The sequence below is a fragment of the Silene latifolia genome, chromosome 9, assembly GCF_048544455.1.
Source record: "Silene latifolia isolate original U9 population chromosome 9, ASM4854445v1, whole genome shotgun sequence".
Taxonomy (NCBI): Eukaryota; Viridiplantae; Streptophyta; class Magnoliopsida; order Caryophyllales; family Caryophyllaceae; genus Silene; species Silene latifolia.
Window position 1 is genome coordinate 46,460,559 of NC_133534.1, and position 20,859 is coordinate 46,481,417.

The 20,859-nt window shown below is 40.1% G+C and overlaps 3 protein-coding genes across 3 annotated transcripts; 2 read left to right on the forward strand and 1 right to left on the reverse strand.

Annotated features, from left to right (window-relative positions):
- Positions 1-12,117: 12,117 nt before the first annotated feature.
- On the reverse strand, positions 12,118-13,272 carry LOC141602650 (uncharacterized). The gene is made up of 3 exons (XM_074422820.1): positions 13,080-13,272; positions 12,901-12,982; positions 12,118-12,793 (listed from the first exon to the last, which is right to left on the reverse strand). Exons 1-3 carry the CDS (start codon positions 13,101-13,103, stop codon positions 12,339-12,341), a joined length of 561 nt encoding a protein of 186 aa, XP_074278921.1. The 5' UTR covers positions 13,104-13,272; the 3' UTR covers positions 12,118-12,338.
- A 1,951-nt stretch (positions 13,273-15,223) lies between these two features.
- Positions 15,224-16,197, forward strand: LOC141600978 (uncharacterized). The gene is made up of 2 exons (XM_074421240.1): positions 15,224-15,310; positions 15,658-16,197. The coding sequence occupies exons 1-2, from the start codon at positions 15,224-15,226 to the stop codon at positions 16,195-16,197; spliced, it is 627 nt and encodes a 208-aa protein (XP_074277341.1).
- Positions 16,198-16,225: 28 nt separating this feature from the next.
- On the forward strand, positions 16,226-17,250 carry LOC141600979 (protein FAR1-RELATED SEQUENCE 5-like). The gene is made up of 2 exons (XM_074421242.1): positions 16,226-16,811; positions 16,865-17,250. Exons 1-2 carry the CDS (start codon positions 16,226-16,228, stop codon positions 17,248-17,250), a joined length of 972 nt encoding a protein of 323 aa, XP_074277343.1.
- The last annotated feature ends 3,609 nt before the right edge of the window (positions 17,251-20,859 follow it).

Here is a 20,859-nt window from a genome sequence, read left to right on the forward strand (position 1 = left end):
TCGCTCAGCGAGGAAATCATTTTTGGCGGCCTGGAAGTCCTTCTTCGACCTCTCGGCCTCCTTCTTAGCGGCGGAAAGCTCGAGCCTAAGCCGTTCAAGCGCAGGGGAAGCTCGAGCCATGACCTCTTCTTGCTCCATAATATGATTGGCGGCTAGTTCAGTCCACTTCCCCAGCCTCTTGGACAACCTTATGCCTTCCGCCACAAGCTGAGCGGGGGAAACCTTCTGGGATGAGGAGTCCATGGTGACATTTCTAATGCCCGCCTGCATAGGCTGCTTCTCCAATTGCCGTTCAGTGAGAACGACAGCTGACGGCGGCTGATCTACAAAAAATCCAGACAAAGCATCCATGTCAACATTCATCGACATATCAGAAAGCCTGTCACCATGGACACCTAGGGAACCTGCTAAATCCGAGCCATGGGTTAGATCCGTACCGGTCCTAGCCTTCTTGGGCAGAGGGCCGGCTGACCCCTTCTCCTTCCCTGCCTCGGTAACAGCAGCAGCAGGCGTCTTTTCCTTCCTCTTATTTGAAGGAGGAGGACCCTCAACAACGGTGACCTCCTCTTCAACATCGACGACCACCTGCTCCTTTTGGATTGCGGGGATTGAAGATTGAGCTGGAGTTGACGCCGTCGCCGCCGTAGACGTTTTTTTTGGTCTCCGGCGCGGCACGTTACCGGCAATCTGCGCTTGAGCCGCCGCCACATCCATTGCCTTCAACTGCTGCTCCATAAGTTCGTGAGGGGCCGGTCTGCGATCACGTGGCGCGGCCTTAGGATGCAGCTCAACAACTCTCCCGTTCTCGTCAAGTCCCAACCTCTCGAGGACGGAGACAGGCAGTTCCCGGCCAAATCGGTCTGCAAAAGAAACGAAGCAGGAGTTAAGCAAAAGAAATAAACCAAGCCTCAAGTACAGAAACATAAAAAGCAAAGATGGGCCTCATACCGACCCCACTCACCCTGGCTGAGGGCCGGTATGAGGCCGACGTGGCAAAGCAGCTCATCCTGAAGAACGATCTGCGTCGGGGGCATCCATCCCTTCGGCGTGCCATCCTTCTCAGCCTCATTGCCCGCGTTTCGTCCTCATTAAGATAGACCTTCAAGGCGTCCATCTTAAGCTTGTTCCGGGAGACATATTTGTCATGCTCCCCTTGATTCTCACACCGCAAATTGACGCGGCTCTGAAGGGACCGGTTCAGCGGATAGTCCTCCGGAACCTCGACGTATACCCACCGCCCCTTCCAGTCCTTGCAAGATGTTAACTTGGAAACGGTAACATAACCCGCCTCGGTCTGTCTGCTATACTACCCCGTGCCACCTAGGGTAGTCTGCCGAAGATGGTGGAGCCGGCGGAAGAGGTTCACCGTTGGGGCCTCCCCTTTAAAAAGACATAACCATACAAAGCCAACAATCGTCCTGATGGCCAACGGATGCAGTTGGGCCACGGCGACATTCATGGCCTTAATGATGGCAGCAACGTATTCATTAAGAGGAAACCGGAGCCCATACTCCAGGTGTCTAATGTACACGCCGATACAACCCTCGGGAGGGCAACAGACGGCCTGATCACCCTCAGGAACAATTATTCTATACCCCCTGCCGAAGGAGTAATGATCTTCAAAAAAGTCAGAACCGGAACAACTAGCGAACTTGTTCGTCCAAGCACGATCAGGATTGATCGAACAGGCGTCGCCGTGCCACGAGAAATGCAGCCTCTTTACGACAGAAGGGGTCGCCTCATCATCATCATCATCAATACCCTCCAAAAATCTCTCATCAATTTCAGGAGAAGGAGACTTGGGACCCCCAAACCCTATCGGGGTGACAACCAGTGGCTCCTCTTCATCAGGACGCGACGGTTCGCCCCCCGCAGAGGGTCGGGTTGAGCATCAGCAGAAGACATGGTAACAATAAATACTTAACAAATAAAAGTTGGAGAAATTTGTTTGTTTACCTTGGAAAAAGTGCTACGCCGAGTAACGCTTTGAAGACTAGAGAGAAATTTCTTCGAAAAAAACTAAGAGAGAGGAAATTTTTTGAGAAAATGAAGTTTGATGGCCAAAAAACGGGGCACACTGCTCTATTTATAGAGCAAAGCCCATGAAGCGGACCAATCAGGGCAAAGCCCATGAAACGTCCACCAATCAATGCCAAGCCACGTGTCAAGCATGCAGCCACGGAATGTCAATCGACATACATTTACAAATCTTCTTCGACACGCTCCTTGGTATCTACTTGCCACCGGCCAGCTGATCAACCAAGCTTGGCAGCACCGGCCAGGGGCAATCAAAAGCACACGGCACTCCCAACCTTGGTCTCGGCCAGCGCCATTTTCTTTTCCACATCGGATGCCCATTACACATCCATGTGGAGGGGGGATATGGTACGGCCTTAACAGAACCAAGCCGAGGAAGAAGAAGTCGGGGAAGATGTTCAACTTGCGCAGAATACACTCAACACTCATCGAAGGTCCATACCACGACATAGACTACGCTGGGGGCAAATTGATGGGGCATATTCTGCACCCGCTGACCGAGTCAACATATTGAGCAAGGTCAAGGCCAAAAGACAGCAAGTCAACGTATTAGATGACCCTAACCGACGCACTCGTCGGCTGTCACTTGGATCTCGGCTAGGCAACTAACCAGCCGGGAGGCATATCCGCGTACTCACATCCAGTCCCCTCGGCATGGAGTCAACCAGGCCAGCCGGCCTGCCATGGGTCCCTCGGCCGAGGGTAGAACGGTCTTTCCACCTGCCAGCCACTTGGCCACTACGTGGTCACAAGCAAAAAGACGTCATTCATCAAGCTTACGTGGTCACAAATCCTGCTCCGGAATTACACCCGGAACAGTTATAAAAACACAAGTTTTAGCAATATAACTACTCAACATAGTTTCATATAACTGTCTGTATGGATAGTTTGAACGTCAACATAACATCATAACACCTGCTTAGTAAAATATACCTGCTTAATAAAATTGAGACATATTTCAACCTCTTCAAAATGTAACCACATTACGATTAATAATGTCACCACATGAGTCTACACATGTCATATCATTGGTAGTTCAAAAGTTGTTTACAAAACAAGGACTATTTCACAGTCCCTTCTCAGCCCGAAGGACAAAAAGTGCTGTCCCAAAATACTACATCATTAACAAAACGAAAAATTAGAAAGTCTTCATTATTAAAAACCGATAGTTACATTAACGGAATGTGCCCCCACTTCATTTATTCTTACCGCCAGGCTTTGGTATTGGACGGTTCGGGACACGGCTGACATCCTTAGCGCTATTGCAAACGGGACCTCCTGGTGAACGATATCTAGCATGAGTGTACCTGAGCTCGTACGAGCGGGTTGGTGCTTGTGTGCCAATGTCATCTATCCCCAAGTCAAAAGAGGGTGGGAGAACCACATTCTCGAAAGCCTGGTCCACCTGATCAAGCATGGCAATAGAGTCAGCATAGAATACGGGGTCGCTATCCAATTTCTGCGTAAAGGTCTCTTCCGCTTCACCCGTGCTTCACCATCTCCGACCTGCTGTTCCCGCACCTGCTGAGACAGTGGAGGATCCGCCATCATTTCTGTTGCCATTTCACGATGTAAGCGTGAAATCAACTTCTGGTTCCTCTTTGACTGGTACCATTTCAGTACTTGCGCCTGCACTTGGATAAATATGATGTAACAACCAATATAAGGTTCAACATACCTACATATAATGTCAGTTTTTAACACAGCTACATATCACACCTACCATGCTCACATATTAACAATGAATCAGAATGTAACCAACTTTAGTCAGAATGTCATCATTTTAAATTTCCAACAAACACCTACATATCACAGCTATTATGGTAACATGTCAACAGTCCATAGGAATATAAGAAATTTTAGTCAATATGTGACCATTTTGAGTTTTAAACACACAGAACATTGGCACATTTTGAAAATTTACACACGCACAACATTCTGTAGTAAAAAAAACTACATATCACAACTACCATTAGCACATTTTAACAGTCCATCATAATGTAATCATTTTAAACATTTACCCACAGACAACGTTCTGTCCCATTTCATACTAGAACACCTACATATCTGACCTATGATGGTCACATGTTCATAGTCCATAAGAATTGTTACATTCTTTATCAAAATGTCACCCTTTAGTGTATTAAACAAACTGAACATGTTGTCACATTTTATACTAAAACAACTACATATCACAACTACCATGGTCACATTTTGAAAGTAAATCAGAATGTAACCATCTTAAGTAAGAATGTCACCATTTATAGTTTTAAACACACGCTATCTGTCGTCACATTTCATACTATAACACCTACATATCACATTAATGATGGCATCATGTTAATAGTCCATAATAATGTAACCATGGTTTGTCAAAATGTCACCCTTTATATTTTTAAACACACAGAACATGCTGTCACATTTCATACTAACACAACTACATATCACAAGTACCATGGTCACATCTTAAATGTAAATCATAATGTAACCATCTAAGATCAGAATGTCACCATTTTAAGTTCAACCAAAATGATACTACAACACCTACATATCACAACTATAATGGTCACATTTCAAAAGTAAACCAGAATGTCACCAACTTTAACCAAAATGTAACCATTTTAAACATTTCAACACATAACATGCTGTCACATTTCATACTAACACAACTACATATCACAAGCGCCATGGTCACATCTTAAAAGTAAATCATAATGTAACCATCTAATATCAGAATGTCACCATTTTAAGTTTAACCAAAATGATACTAAAACACCTACATATCACAACTATAATGGTCACATTTCATAAGTAAACCAGAATGTCACCAACTTTAACCAAAATGTGACCATTTCAAAGATTTCAAGACATAACATGCTGTCACATTTCAGACTGCAACAGAGTATGATTGTCTTCACATATCATACATTATAAATTGAAGTGCTAGGACTTACGTCGTTATACAGACGACGGAGATCCTCATCAGAAGGAAGGTCATATGGTAGTGTGAAAGACACAGTCCTACATCCCTCAGCCTCTGCAGTCGTACTTTTTTCGGCCGGACGAGCTGCCTCCTGCCTGATAGCTTCCACTTCATGATCTACCCTTTCAACCGGAAGTCTGTAGAATGACTTTTCCAGATTAATGGATACCAGATACGTCTTCAGATCCCACACCCCTATACCAAAGCCCCTATGGACGGTGTAAGCTTTACACTCCTTTTTAACTCGCTTCTTCACTTTCTCATACGGCCAATGTTGTATCAAGGGCACTGTTCTGGCCTCCGGCTCACCCCTCCAAATCAGTCGGTGAAAGTAGACTAACTGAAAGAACATTAGGCAGCCCCCAATGCTTTTGGAATCGTTCTCTTTCCATGATTCAACAGAATGGTCAAAACGATCCAGTACGTAAGAGCACCAGTCCATCTTTGGTATGGCAGCAACATCCTCCACTGCCCCAATCAACCTAGTGTCAACACGATTGTGAACTGTTGGGGCCAAGAACGATCCCATTGCAAACAACACAAACATTTTCTTAAAATCTGATCCACCTTCCACCAATTGCAGTATCTCACCTCTAACCTTGTCTAAGTGTATATCTTTCTTCGGTAAAGCACCAAACCTCTCTCTCCAACTGTGCAATAGCTCTTTATCGTCACTAACAGCTGGCACATCCTCACCCCCACACGCTAACATAAAGACATCATAGACATCATGTTTAATGATTGAGAAATGAACAAACCTATTAAATAACATTAGCCTAGTGTGCGTATCATAACGCTCCAACAACCAATCAACCATTGTATGAATAAACTTAGACGCCTTCAACTCCAGAAGACCTCCGAACCCAATATCTTCAACATCTTTCTTCTGAGTTGACGATAAATGCTCTATGACATAGTGTAGGGACGCTGGTGATCCATGTCCCTCGACCCCCTTCAATTTCCTATAATCGGACACAATTAATTAGTCGTTAAAGAAAAAAGTTAACATGGTAACATGAAGAGGAAAAGTTAAAATGGTCAACATACGTTCCTTCCTTTCTCTATCGTTTCTTTTTCCGAGCCACTGCCCCCTCGGGTAACATTCTCTTCGATCCCTGGCCAACCTCCACCTCCTTCGAGCTTTCGACAATAGTTGCCACTTTGATAGGATCTGCTTAAAAAATATGGTCACATTTTTACACTTAAAAAAATATGTCACCATACTACCGAGTTATGTTAACATTTTAGAATGTTAATCTCACTAAAACAAACATACATATCACATGTAAGATGGCCACCTGATAAAATTATAAATATGTAACCATCTTTGAATAATAATGTAACCATTTTAGAATGGGTACTATAATGCAAGATGGTCACAGCTGAATACTAAAGTATATGTCACCATACTTACATGCCCTCTCATATAATTAACTACATCTAAAAACAGGTACATCAGCTCAATAAGATGATCACATTTCCATTATGAATAAATATGTCACTATGTTCTTCATAGATGTCACTAGATTAAGCTCAACTAATGATACAATTATAATGTGCAACAAACTCTAACATACGTATATTTCTAAACTATGGTGGTCACTATTTAAACAGCAACACATATTACAATGTTAAGTAATATATTGTTAGGATTCATTAATCTCATATGTTTACATATTCATAGTATGATAATTTAATTTAGTCATAAAATTAAATCGGATCTTATGCATGCAAAACAATTACAAAGTATAGGAAGAAAATCGATTCTTACATTGGATATTCGGCAATATGGGCACTAGTAAGTTCACCTTCTTACTAGTTCTTGAGCTTTCCAAATGTGGAAGAACAAGATTCAAGTTTAGAATCTCTCCTAAGGAATTATACCCAAGGAATACCCTTAAATGTTTTAATTATTATATGACTAGTATTAATTAATACAAGCTTAAAAATAACACAAAATGGAGATTTTGTTCTCTTGTAATTCGGTCAAGAGAGGAGGAATTTATGAGTTTTCTTTCTCTAAAATATTTCACAAAATGTAGAGAGTTGTTATTTTTCCAACACTAGAAAAACATATAGTAAGATAGGTTGAATAATAAGAGAAAAACCATTGGTCCTTTTTTAGTGCAAAAAATCGGTTGGAGGGGGGGGGGGAGTAAAATGAGGCCAATGCATGCTCTTTGTTCTTCTCAAGATAAGACAAGGTGTGCATGGCAATAAGTAGGGTTGTTATCATTGTGTCTCCATTTAAAATAAATAACACAATATAAACTATAATCCTCCCTCCATTTTTCGGTACACACATAAAATGGAAGGTCCATTTTATTTTGTCATTTGTCAATTTTGTCATGTGTCACATATTACATGACATGTTACACTATAGTGTATTTTTAACATATTAATAAAATATGTCACATACAAAATTTAACTAGTAATTCCTGATTACTTGTACCAAAATGGTATATCGAATTATAAATTACAACGACTTGTATTTATAATAAATCATTCAACCTGTTTCAATTGTTTCGTAAACAATAATATAATCTAAGTAATAAAACAATTTGATTACTTAGACCGTATCTAATTTAATCGAATTATAAGGAGATACGTTAATTTTACTCACAAATCATCCGTCAATTTTAAGCAATTTAATTAACTCGTATCGTCATACGATTAATTAAATAATCAATTAAGAGTATTACCCTATAGGTATGACCTCAGGGTATCAACTGATCACCACCGTCGCACGACAGTAATGTCAAACTCTAGTCAGCCAATCATTACTGATATGTGTGGACCAATTGACTGTAAAATATTACTTTCCCTCTTGTATTCTTAAATATGAGATTTAAATATGTGATCATCATGATCTACAATTGTGATCGCATTATTGTCGGGGACACAAACTCCAACAATCTCCCACTTGTCCTCGACAAGTGTGCGTCACCAATTCTCTTGTCCTATTACTATCTCTCACTTAATGCAAGGTGTCTTTCAGGTCGTACTTGCAAGTGAGCACATCGAGAGTGGTTTCCTCGATCTGGAGAATAACTGATTGACCGGAGTTATCTACCATAGATACCTTCCGAGCGTGGTCACGCATTTCCAGTTTATTACTCCTCGAGTGGCCCTGAGATATTGTTTTAACCCTGACAAAGGGGTGGACAATTCCTATCGCACTATTCCCTTCGACTAGCCACAGCTCATCATAACCCAAAATAAGCCCTGTAACCCCATTTACGAAGGTCGTAGGAACATAAATCAAAGTTACTCTGAAATTGTGCCACCTTGGGCGAATAGCCTTTAGTCAAAAGAATCGACTCATTAGAATACTATAGTAGTTCTTGCCACGACCAGGCTATATAAATTTTCCAGAACTCTATAAGCGGTCATAAGGCCCGACAAAGTGTTCCCAACAGTCTGGCTATGTGATCGACTAGTCATCTCATATGACTCTATGACACTTGAACTTGCCATCAATCACATCATACTCTAGTCACTTCGAGACGTCACCTTATACAAGTGACTATGGGCGAATACCATGTTAATCCGGGTTCACTTTAACGGGGTTTAATATTGTCTCTACAACCCGTTTGGATGTCACAAAGTACAAGATGAGTTAATAATAATTCAAACGATAGATGTAGACATTTCACTTGAGTAGTCAATACCATATTACTACTATATGTCTTACAAGTGTGTTAACACTTGTTAATGCAATAAAATTTAACACAACATGTGTCCATGTGCTCAATCTTTCGAATTGCGATTTACCTTATTTTCATGTCATCTCTCATAGCATGAACTCTACCAAGCACATGTCTAGTCTTCAAACTAGACCTTGGGTCTTTAAACTTGTAAGAAACCCTTGTGTTGTTATCACATAACCAACGATTTGGATTATGGCGGATGATACAACTTGTATTAGTCAAGTGCTCCACCAACTCATAATGCACTAGGTATATGTTTTGTAGGATCCTGTAACAATTGTCAAGATGATAGGTCTGGGACTTCTCACAAATCCTAGCCTTTTAGAAAATACTAGTTTTGTGTAACTTCTTACAACAACTAAGTATCCTTCCAAATACTTACTTCTCTCTTATCGTAATTGGCTTAGGATTCTTCATAAATCCTCATGTGTTTGGAAACTCTAGCATGTGTAACTTTTTATCACACAACTGAGTGTTCTTCCAAACTTTAGAATGACCCATCAGTTCTCCTCGAGAATTCATGACGATTCTTATATGGCTTACCAATGATTCATCATGCTCTAAGCATATGATTTATATAGGACATGTGCATGATTATTCTAATGGCGGAAACATTAGAGATCTCAATCATGTAGTCAACAGTTCTCAGGTTCAATGAATAACCATGACCTTCTCATGGTAATTCCATCTTCATCGATATGAATAACCTACATGTCTTGTTGATTTGATGTGTGCATCTTAGTGCCAATCCAACATCTCATGTATTAATCGATCGTATTCATCTTTGTCCATATTCATCCAGAATTGAAAACTTAAGTGCTATCTTTATCAAAGATAGTATATGCTCGTCATTCTCAATGAGTAATAAGTTGTAAAATTCATGGAGGATGATTACTCCCACTAAATCTCATGTCTTCATATGAAATTCTCAAACTCCTACTCAATTCCACATGTTTCGCGTTTGACCACTCAATCGAAACATTTAATGAATTGAAATAATTTTGCTTTGCTAGGTTGTTATGATAAAACCACATATGTTATCAACATATCCTTTCAAAATACCCATTTGGAAAGAGGTTTCGTTCTCTAACAATGGAAAGAGATTTTAGTCTCTAACTTATTCATTCTTAAAATGAAGCGAAGCAACGTCATTGCTAAAGTGTAAAATTTAATGTGGAGTTCATACGTCCCTTTCAAAATACTCATTTCGGAAGGAGGTATAACTTGTCCATTTTCATGAAGTTTAGCAATGATTCTAGCATGGTTAACCATTAACTTAGCTGCGACATCGATATGTCTTTCTATGCAACTCTTAATTATAAATCTCATTTATATTCAAGGATGTAATTTTTTTGTTTCATTAGGCTCTTATGTAAATGTTGACTTTGAATCTTTATGTTAAGTCTTTCCATTAGTCATATTCTTTTAAGTACTTTCTTTTGATCTCCTCACGTAGTTACCCAAAGAACATCTTCTTTTGGTTTCTTCACATGGATCCCATCTATAAATTTTGTTTTTCTTATATAGATCTCATCTACTCAAGGTATACAAATCATTCTTTGTGTCTTAATATTACTCCCACTCTATCTTTAGAATAAATATACTAAATACTCGAAAGATAGCTTTTGAGACACAAAAGATGTTTTCGTGAAGAAGGAGAGATATGGCATAGATAAATAGACTTATTAATAAAGATTTAATAGGTGTATGTAGGTTTATTAAGTTTCCTTTAATCGAGTTCATCAACTCAATATCACTTTATAATTGATCATACACAAACTTCAAGTTTATGGACATAGAATGAATCTATCATTATAATTGTCTATTGGATCAATTTCAAGTAGATATTCATATGTTTCTATGTCAAGCATATAAAGATGAATTTTAGAACAATTAAAATACGATAAACGTAGTGACTTGGGTTGCAAACCAAGTCACTATTAATCCAAAATTACAACCATTGTTTAAAGGATTAAAACAAACTTCCATGTCAAACAAGGAAATTGAAATAGTTCTAGAAATTTAAAAACAACATTGTATGATAATAAAGACAACAAATAAAGCCAAACTTCATGGGTGGCTACTCCTAGCTCCCTCACTATTTCTCAAGTTTGCTTTTCCTTGCCCTTGTTGTTGCTTGGAGGAGGCCCTAAAAAGGGGATACATTATCACAACTTGTATCAAAACACTAAAGTTGAATTAGAAACATAAAAGAAGGGGTAGTCATATACCTACTGGAGGGATCTTTCCAGACTTGATGTCACCAAGATATTTGGAACAATTCCTCTTCCAATGTCCAATGCCATTACAATAATGGCACTTGTCAAGAGGACTCTTCTTGGTTTTGGAAGTGCTAGCTTCAAAAGTTATAGCCTTGGTTTTCATGGGAGCTTGCCTCTTGCCCCTTTTACTACTCTTCTTGAAGGTTCCCTTGCTCTTATTGCTTATATTGAGCACATCCTTAGAGGAGCTAGCATTTAGCCTCATGTCCCTTTCAGCTTACACAAGTAACTTGTGCAACTCTTCAAGGGACACATCCTTGTCTTGCATGTTGAAATTCACCCGGAATTGCACATATGCTTTGACCTTGCTTAAGGAATGAAGAATTCTATCTACAATGAGTTCTTTGGGAATTTCAACCTTTTGAATCTTCAATGTCTCGACATGCTCCAACAATTTGAGCACATGAGGACTAACCTTTTGGCCCTCTTTGAAGTCGAGATCAAAGAATGCCGAGGCCGCCTCATATTGGACGACCCTCGGTGATTGTGAAAACATGGTCACAAGCTTAGAGTAGATTTCATAGGCGATGCCCATTTTAAAGGCTCTCCTTTGGAGATCCGCCTCCATAGCAAAAATCAACACATTTTTGATTGCGGCGGACTCTTTGTGGTAAGCCTCATATGCTTCCCTAGTGGCGGCACTCGACCGAGCATTCGGTTCGGGTGGAGAGGCCTCAATGAGGTAACGAACAAACAGGCGGGGTAATATGATAAAATACGTACAATAATGGGTGAGATTAAATGTAGCTTATCAAAAATGTACAGATAAAAAAAAAAAAAAATCTATACTTAAGTTATTATTTACTCTATTCAAAAAATACGTAAATTTTTAGTTTTAATAATAGTTTTCATTACCACTCGTGTAGTGCACGGGTTTAAAAACTAGTTTAAATTAATACAGAGTATGTGAAAGTCATCCGTAATTTGGATTGTTCACGAATAGAGTCCATTAATAGCCCATATATACCACGTAGTATCAATATGATTAAGTAGCTTTGATGCCAATGTTTAGTATTTAATTTAATATATGAGAAATCGTCCGTAATTTGGATAATTCACTAATAGTTCCTCCCATTTGCACCAACCTGAATATGAAATTTTATTGTTTTCAACAGTTTAGTTTATAATATATACACAGTACACAGTATTCTGTTTAACATACAAGTATATATTTATAAGGTGTAGATGTGCAGGTGAAGAAACAAAAATGATATGGTCTTAGAAATCACAAAACTCCCCCCGTATATAATGATGAAATAGTGGGTATATAACTAGTAGGACAGCAGCAAGTAACAAAGTTGATGTCAACAGTAGTAGTAGTAGTAGTCACATGATGGAACATGCGGAAGGATTCTCCTCAGTGAAATAATCACAGCGATTACCGTAGAAAGCGGGCCTTCCGTATTGATTACAGGGTCCGCCAGGCCTGCCTTCATAACAAGAACCGCAGCATACTGAAACGGGGTAGATTTGGTGGGGCGGGTATCCTGCAGGTATCCACTGGACTACAGGAGCTGGAGCTGGTTTATTCATTTGGGGCTTCTCAACGGGGACAGGAGCAGGTGGAGGTTTAGCCTGAGGTTGAGGATCGGGTTTGGGCTTAGGCTTTTCTGGCTCTGGAGCTGCTTGCTTGGGCTTGGGGTTGGGCTCCTTGATCTCAATGCTTTTGATGGTCTTACGGCCTTTGGAGCAGAGCTTATGCATGATCCTCTCAGGGCTGCAGCACACCACCGTGATGATCACTGTGTTCTGCTTCTCATCGAATATTTGGTCTCGTATTTCTGTTGTCAACAAACACAACACATACATAATTAACACTACTCACTACTTACTCTATAATTGAATCATAAAATGAGAAGATAAATAGAGGATTTTAAAAAAGACTTACCAGGAAATTTACGCAGGATTTTCTTCACCTTCTTGTAGCATTGACGGCACTGAAGATCAACCTTGAGTATCATTATGGTCACCTGTCCATACGGATCGGAGTAGGAAACAGATAGGATTAAGTAATATAGTAATTAGTCTTGCTTAAGACGACGCAAAATAGTGAATTCGATATCAAACCTTCTGATGTTGAGAACACGTCATGGCCTATCTCATGGACTGAACGAACCAGTTAGAGGAGAGTTGAGAGTAAGGAGATAAGTGAAATCGTCGAATGCATGCAATTGCAATTTTGTGGTTGAGGCTTTTACTGTTTCTCATTATTTATATTTATTCCCATGATGATGATTGATGATGATTTCATTTCATTTACGTAGTAGAGTAGTACTCCTACTATCCTATTTTGTTATTCCCCCCTATTTCCTTATATCTTCCCCTTTTTTTTTGGCACAAAAATTAAGAAAGGGGAAGAAAGAAGGAATAAAATAGAATAAAGTATTGTAAGTTGTGAAATTTATAGGTGAGAGAAAATAATAAAGAATGAATGATGAATAAAGAATAGATAAACTAATGAGAGTTGTTGATTTTTTAGGAAAGAGAAATTAATAAAAAATGAATGAAACTTACAAAAAAAAAAGGAAAGAGGGAAGATAATCAAACTTGTATGAAAAAGGAAAGAGGGAATATAATTGGAAATTGGAGGGAGTATTTTATTATTGGTTTTTGTTGGGCCGACTTGAATTATAACTCCAGCATTGCACACCACAATCGGTTGTTGTGGTACGAGTACTTCCTACAACACAATACCCCGCGTATTCATCCCTTTTGGTCTTTGTCCTTGCTTTATGAGTTCATTAGTCGGACGTCGGTATGTCATTTGGGAAGATATTGTTTGGTGTGTAGACCGGTGATTGTCAGTGTTGGTATTGACATATACTCCATTTTATTTTAAATAATTCTCCATATTTCTTTTTTCGTTTATTTATAATACAATTAGTCTTGCTGAAAACGGGTCAGAGCAAGTGACGGATAAAGCCACTCACAAAACGGATAGGGGGACAAGGTGGGGGGCACCCCATGTGCTTTCTTTTCTCCTCTATTTGGGTCATTTGTAAGGAAAAATGGTATCCATCACTCTAAAATGACGGATACGTGCCGTCACAAATGAGATTTTGTGTTTACAATATTCTCCCTATTTTCTTATTTGACAAACTTTTATACTTATTTTAATCATTTCACCCACAACAATACTCCACAATACTCATATTTTATCTTATTTTAATCATCTTACCCCACAACAATACTTATTTTAATCACTTTACCCAACAACAATACTTATTGTAATCACACAATACCTTCTCTCTCTTCAATCTCCTACCCCCCATACAAATACTTTACCATATAATACTCTCTTCCTTAATTCTTGTGCCCCCTTGAATAGGGGGTTATTTAGAATAGGAGGGAGTATTAAGAAACAGTAGGTCTCATGAGAGACCGTTTCCCACTAATTTAGTGGGAGACATAATAGGGAAAAAAAGAAATTCAGTGGGTTCCTCACCTCATTATGTGAGAGGTCTCTCAATAACGTTATTGGGAGACCGTCTCTTTGAAGTTTTTGTGATTAAGAAAATGGGTTAGCGTTATTAGGTGGCGCCCAATTTCGGTGTCATTCTCTCACATGCAATAAGTAAGCACCACAATAATAATGGGTGCATCACATGCAATAAGAAAGGATCCTAATAATAAGAGGTGCATATGAGAGGGTGACGCCGATAGAGATAAGGCGCCACACTTTCACATGCAATAAGTGGGGACCCCAATAATAATAGGTACATCACACGCAATAAGAAGAGACCTCATTAATAAGGGGTGCATGTGAGAGGGTGACGCCGATCGAGATAAGACGTCGTCGGGTGGCGCCCTATTTTTATCCATCTAGTAATAAAATGAGCATATTTTCGAGCGCAAACGGAGTTAAGAAAGTATTCTTTAGAGGACTGATTTATATCGACGACGTTTTAGTAAATATCGACGACGTTTTTCATAAAAAAGACGATGACTGCCCTTTTGACTTTCTCTCTCTAAAAAAATTTCTCTCGAACTCAAGTAAATTAAAAACAAAAAACAACAACAACAACAATTAACAATATGTCGGATCTCAATTCAACGGTACGTAAACAACTTAATCATTTGCTTAATTTTTCAATTTTTTTTGCGCATCGTTCATTCTATTCGATAGTTGAATTACTTGACGTATTAACTTAGTAGTAGCGAATGTTTGAATTTGTTGCGTAATCTGAAAATTGTCCTCCGAAAGATGAACCATGGCTAAAAGTTGGGAACCAACGTTCAGACCATGGTCCAAACGTTGGAAATCAACGTTTGCCATGGACCAAACGATGGATTTCCACGTTTGCCATGGTCCAAACGTTGGATTTCCACGTTTGGCCGTGGTCAAACGTTGGAATTCATAGTTTGGCCATGGTCAAACGTTGGATTTCATTGTTTGGCCGTGGTCAAACGTTGGATTTCATTGTTTGGCCGTGGATGAAAGTTGGTTTTCCTTGTTCGTCCGTGGTTGATCGTTGGAAAGTAATGTTTGGTCGCGGTCGTTTGTTGAGTCTCATGTTTTAGGCATGAATTACTCGTTTTCTACTCGTTTTTACATGTTTTTCTTTCGTTTTACGCAATTTATGTAGGTTATGAATCCTTTTTATTGTCTTACTATAGTCGTTATTGCTTGTATTGCTTGTAACAGGAATCGTGGGAGGATTTTGGCGAGAATTCAATTGATTACAACCCGTTGTTCGAGACTACTATAGATTTCGAAACGCGTGACGATGCTTTTAATTTGGCTCAGAAAATCGCATTCGAGAATGGGTTTGCTTTGGTTAAAGCAAATAACGGAGCTAAAAATAGAAAAAAGAACGGGTTGTTGGCAAGTTATTTTCGATGTAAAAGACATGGTAAACCAAATGAATCGGACGATCTTGAGAAGTCAAGGAGGTCGCAGAAGTGTTCATGCAAGTTTCGTATTCGTGCCGTTCAAAATTTCGTGTCTAAAAATGATCAAGAGACGGTAGTGTGGAACATTGTAACTTCCGAGGGTACTGGACTACACAACCACACCGTAGCCGTTTATAAGGACGGGGATCGGCACTTTGCGGGATTGGACGCGGAAGAGAAGGCATATGTTAGGCAACAAACATTGGCCGGGGTTCTACCGAGGGATATTAAAAATGGTCTTCATTTGAGAACCCCCCGAAAAACCTCAACCGTCAAGCACCCAACAATATAATGAAACAAGGAAAATTAGGAAAGAAGTTATGGGTGAAAGAAACACCGCTCAGCAAATGTTGGCTCTAGTGGTGGAAGCGAAATACGTCCACTGGCACGAGATTGATTTCAAGTCAAAAGAGTTGACTCACATTTTCATGGCTCATCCTGAAGCGATTAAGTTGTTCCGGGCTTATCCTTATGTCGTCCTCATGGATTCGACTTATAAAACCAACATTTACAAGAATCCACTCATTGAGATGGTTGGTGTGACACCCACGGGATCGTCCTTCTTAATTGCATGTTCGATGACTCCTACCGAGTCTTACGTGAATTACAAGTGGCTGTTGAGAAAGTTAGATGCGATTTTAGATGTCACCGGAGTAGTGTCCCCTGCTGTATTTGTCATCGACCGGGAATTGGGTTTGATCAGCGCTTTTGAGCAAGTATATCCCCGGGCTGAGCATTTGTTGTGTAGATGGCATGTGAACAAAGCCATCAATGCAAAAGCCTTGACATCATTCAGAGCTGAAAGTATGAGGAAACATGTCATCGCAAATGAAGAAGACGGTTGGATTAAGGTGATCAATGCAGTTACCGAGGAATCGTTTCAGCGTGCTTGGCAGTGTTTCCAACGTAAGTGGCCGATTATGCCGATTATGTACGGACAGCTTGGGGTCAACACGCAGGGAAGTTCGTTTTATACTATACAAACGAGGTCTTACATTTTGGTAACACGGCAACTTCCCGTGTTGAGTCAGCACATTCTCTATTGAAGGCTTGGTTGAAGTCAAAGCATCTCACACTTGACTCCATGTGGTCCCGTATCCATGGCATGCTTGAAAGTCAACACTCTAAGATTAAGAAAGAACTCGAAGATGAAATGAGTAAACCAAGGAGAACATCTCGTACTTTCTCCTTATTGCAAGGAAATGTGTCTACTAAGGCCATAGAGTTAATGGAGAAAGAACTTACTAGAGGCCTTGGTTTGGGTATCGGAGTGGACGATCGATGCCGACACGTGATACGAACGACTCATGGATTACCTTGTGCATGCAATTTGGCATCTCGATAAAAGCACTAAGGAGGTTATCATCTAGACCAGTGGTAAAACACTCCTTCAAAACCCCAAGCCCGCTCGTCTATACCCTAGCTGCAACACCCTCAGTGAGAACCATGTGCCTAATCTCCTCGTAGCTTTAGGCCTCTCGTAGAGCTTGATCCACGACCTCATATTCTCCGGGTTAGGGTCCGACCAACTGTTGAACACAACGTGACCACCAAAACTCCGTAGGGTGCCAGGGTTCCTAGGACCACCAGGAACGGGCTCTCTCAGGATCCAAGAGCTATCCCTCCTCGGCCTCTTCGACCTATCGGTGCTAGAAGACTCTCTAACACTCGAATAACGTCCTCTACTATCCCGACCCAACTTCAGACTCAACACTCTCTGCGGTGGCGGGTTCTCTTGGACCACATACTCTCCAGCATCCTTCTCCTCCTCCTCGGAACCGTCATTCGACGGCTCATCCTCTCTATCATGCTGGTAACTACCAGCAACCTCTCGTGACCTCGCCTCCTCCGACTCGCTAACGACGTGACCGGGAGTAGGCATCATAACCATTACAGACGTCTCTCGAAGTGGGGGTGGCTGTTTGTGGGCCTGCTTAACTCGCAAACGACGCTTCGAACCCGTAACATTCCGCCCAGCGGTGCGGTCGTGTACATTAGGCGGAGGCGGAGCATTCGTGATTGCCTTTCCTCTCTCATTTCGATCTGCCATCTGCATTAGGAAATTATAAGTTGTTAGAAAACACGTTAATCGACTAAAGATCATATAAAGTAACAAAAATCTGCAAATAATAGCATAAAACACGGTTTTTTAAAAAAAAAAAATTAATTTACCGCGGGCGAACAAAAAAGCCCCTTGTTTGACCGCGGTTGAAAAAAAAAACCCCTTGCTTTGACCGTGGCTAAACGTTTTTTTTTACCATGGTCAAACTTTTTTTTTTTTAAACCGCGGCCAAACGTTTGAAATCCACGTTTGCCATGGTAGAAACGAAGGAAATTAACGTTTCTCCATGGAAAAACGTTATAAACCAACGTTTCTCCATGGTTGAACGTTGCTTTCCAGCGTTTCTACCATGATTGAACGTGGCTTTCCTCCGTTTCTCCATGGTGAAACGTAAAATTCCCACGTTTCAACCATGGATTCCCCCTTCCCCAATTTTTTCGACTCGAAATCGACACAAACAACAACATTAATCGACATATAATTCAACCTATTTTGCAAACAACAGTACAATTACAACTAATTAGTAACAAATTAACACAAAACAACTAACCAACTCAATAATAATTCAACTAATTGGATAAATTCTAAAACATAAACTAAATTCACCTAATTCAATTATTACTACCAAATCTAATCAATTTAATCAACTAGCAATAACAATAAATGAAAGAAAACTATTTAATTTCATAGTTTAACTCAATTAGATTCAATTTCTAAACTAATTTAACAAAAAAAAAAGCACTTACCTTGTATGTAGCAGCGGCGGCAGGGCAGTGATGGTAGCAGCGGCGTGGTGGTAGCAGCGGCGGGGGTGTGGTAGTGGTGGTGGCCGAATCGATTGAGTGTTGGTGGAAGTTGATTTTTAGTTGTTTTGAGTTAGAGAGAATAGAGAGAATTGGTGAAGTGTTAGTGAGATAATAGGGGCAATTGTCATCTTTTTTTTTTAAATCGTCTTCGACGTTTACTAAAACGTCGTCGATATTTACGAATCCGGATTCTTTAAGAATACTTTTGCTGGGCAAGTTACCTAACCCAATTTAGCAGGAGATACGATTGCTTTGTTTTCGGAATTAACCATGGCTGAAAGAGCGAAGTTAGATAGAAATTATTCGGTCACAGAAGTCCAGTGTGCCTTGAGCCAAATGTCACTGACAAGGTTATTTTCAGTCGTTTTCCTTAATCAAAATAAATCGTAGCTTAGTATTAATAAAATAGCTAGCGGTAAGTCAGGGTCGAATCCACAGAGAGGCGGTGATTATCTAGTTTGTTTATATTTGAATCCGTCTTAAAGGTAATAAGTTATGGGGTTTTGATTGGTTTGATTTCTAACAACTAATAGCAAATTAAATAAAGATAAAATATTAAAGAGTCTAGGGATTCGGGTTCACTAGGTCGTCATCAAAGGGTAGAACTTAATTCATTGATTGAGCAATTTATATTGTTGAAAGTTATATGATCATCCGATTCTAATATGTCTTTTTAGATCTAACTTAACATGCAATCGCTATCATTAAGTCGGTCTAATTCAAATATCGTGGCCTATACTAGTCTTAACCCGGTCGGTGATAATACTAGTTTATGCGATACTAATTAATCAATTCTGATCAGTAATCAACTAATTAGAGGTAAAACAATAATTGAACAATAATATAAAGTAATTTAACAATCAATTCATAATAATCCCTTTTCTAACAACCTAGATCCCCTTTCACCCTAGATTAAAGGCTTAGCTACTCATACTAATAACAATAACAACAATAACGATTTAAGAAAGCATAATTAAGAACATAAAAGATGAACAAGTAATTGAAATTATACCGATCACAAATCCATAAGGCAACTCGTGGACAAGAAGGACACCAAGGCAAGGTTAATGAGGTGGGTTCTCTTGTTGAGCGAGTTTGACATCGAAATCAAAGAAAAGCGAGGGAGTGCTAATGTGGTAGCAGACCATTTGAGTAGCCTTTACATTAATGATGATCTAGTGAAGACCATGGGAGTAGTGGATGGTAGCATACCACATGAATCTTTATATCCTATGAAAGTCGTTGAGCCGTGGTATGCTAACCTTGTCAACTACATGGTGACTAGGAAGTTTTCCACATCTTTATCTTCTAGCCAACGCCACAAGTTGAGGTGTATTTCCCGCTACTTCATATGGGATGACCCCTACTTATGGAAAATGTGCCAAGACAATATTATCCGCCGTTGCATTCCAGATGTGGAAATTCCCTCAATCCTCCAACATTGTCGTGAGTACGCTTTGGGGGGGGGCCTTTGGTCCTCAAAGGACCACCCGTAAGATCTTGGAATGTGGTTTCTATTGGCCTAGTATTTTCCGGGATGCCCAAGCTTATGTGAAGACTTGTGATCGGTGTCAAAGATGTGGAAACATTTCTCGACGGCACGAGATGCCCCAACAACCAATACTTTTTTGTGAAGTATTTGATGTTTGGGGGATAGACTTTATGGGTCCATTCCCGAATTCAAGCGGGTTCCTTTACATCTTGCTTACCGTTGACTATGTTTCAAAGTGGGTGGAGGCGATCCCCACAAGAGGTGATAATGTCAAGACCATGTCTAGTTTCATTCAAAGCTATATATTCCCTAGATTTGGTTACCCTAAGGCTATAATAAGTGATCGGGGCACACATTTTTGCAACCGAGTTATTCATTGATTATTGAAGAAATATGGAGTCCTCCACAAGGTCTCCACCGCTTACCACCCTCAAACCAACGGGCAAGCGGAAGTATCTAATCGTGAAATCAAAGGAATCCTTGAGAAGACGGTGAACCCAGACCGGAAGGATTGGAGCAAACGGTTGGACGATGCATTATGGGCGTACCGCACGGCCTATTAAACTCCTATTGGCATGTCTCCATATCGTGTCA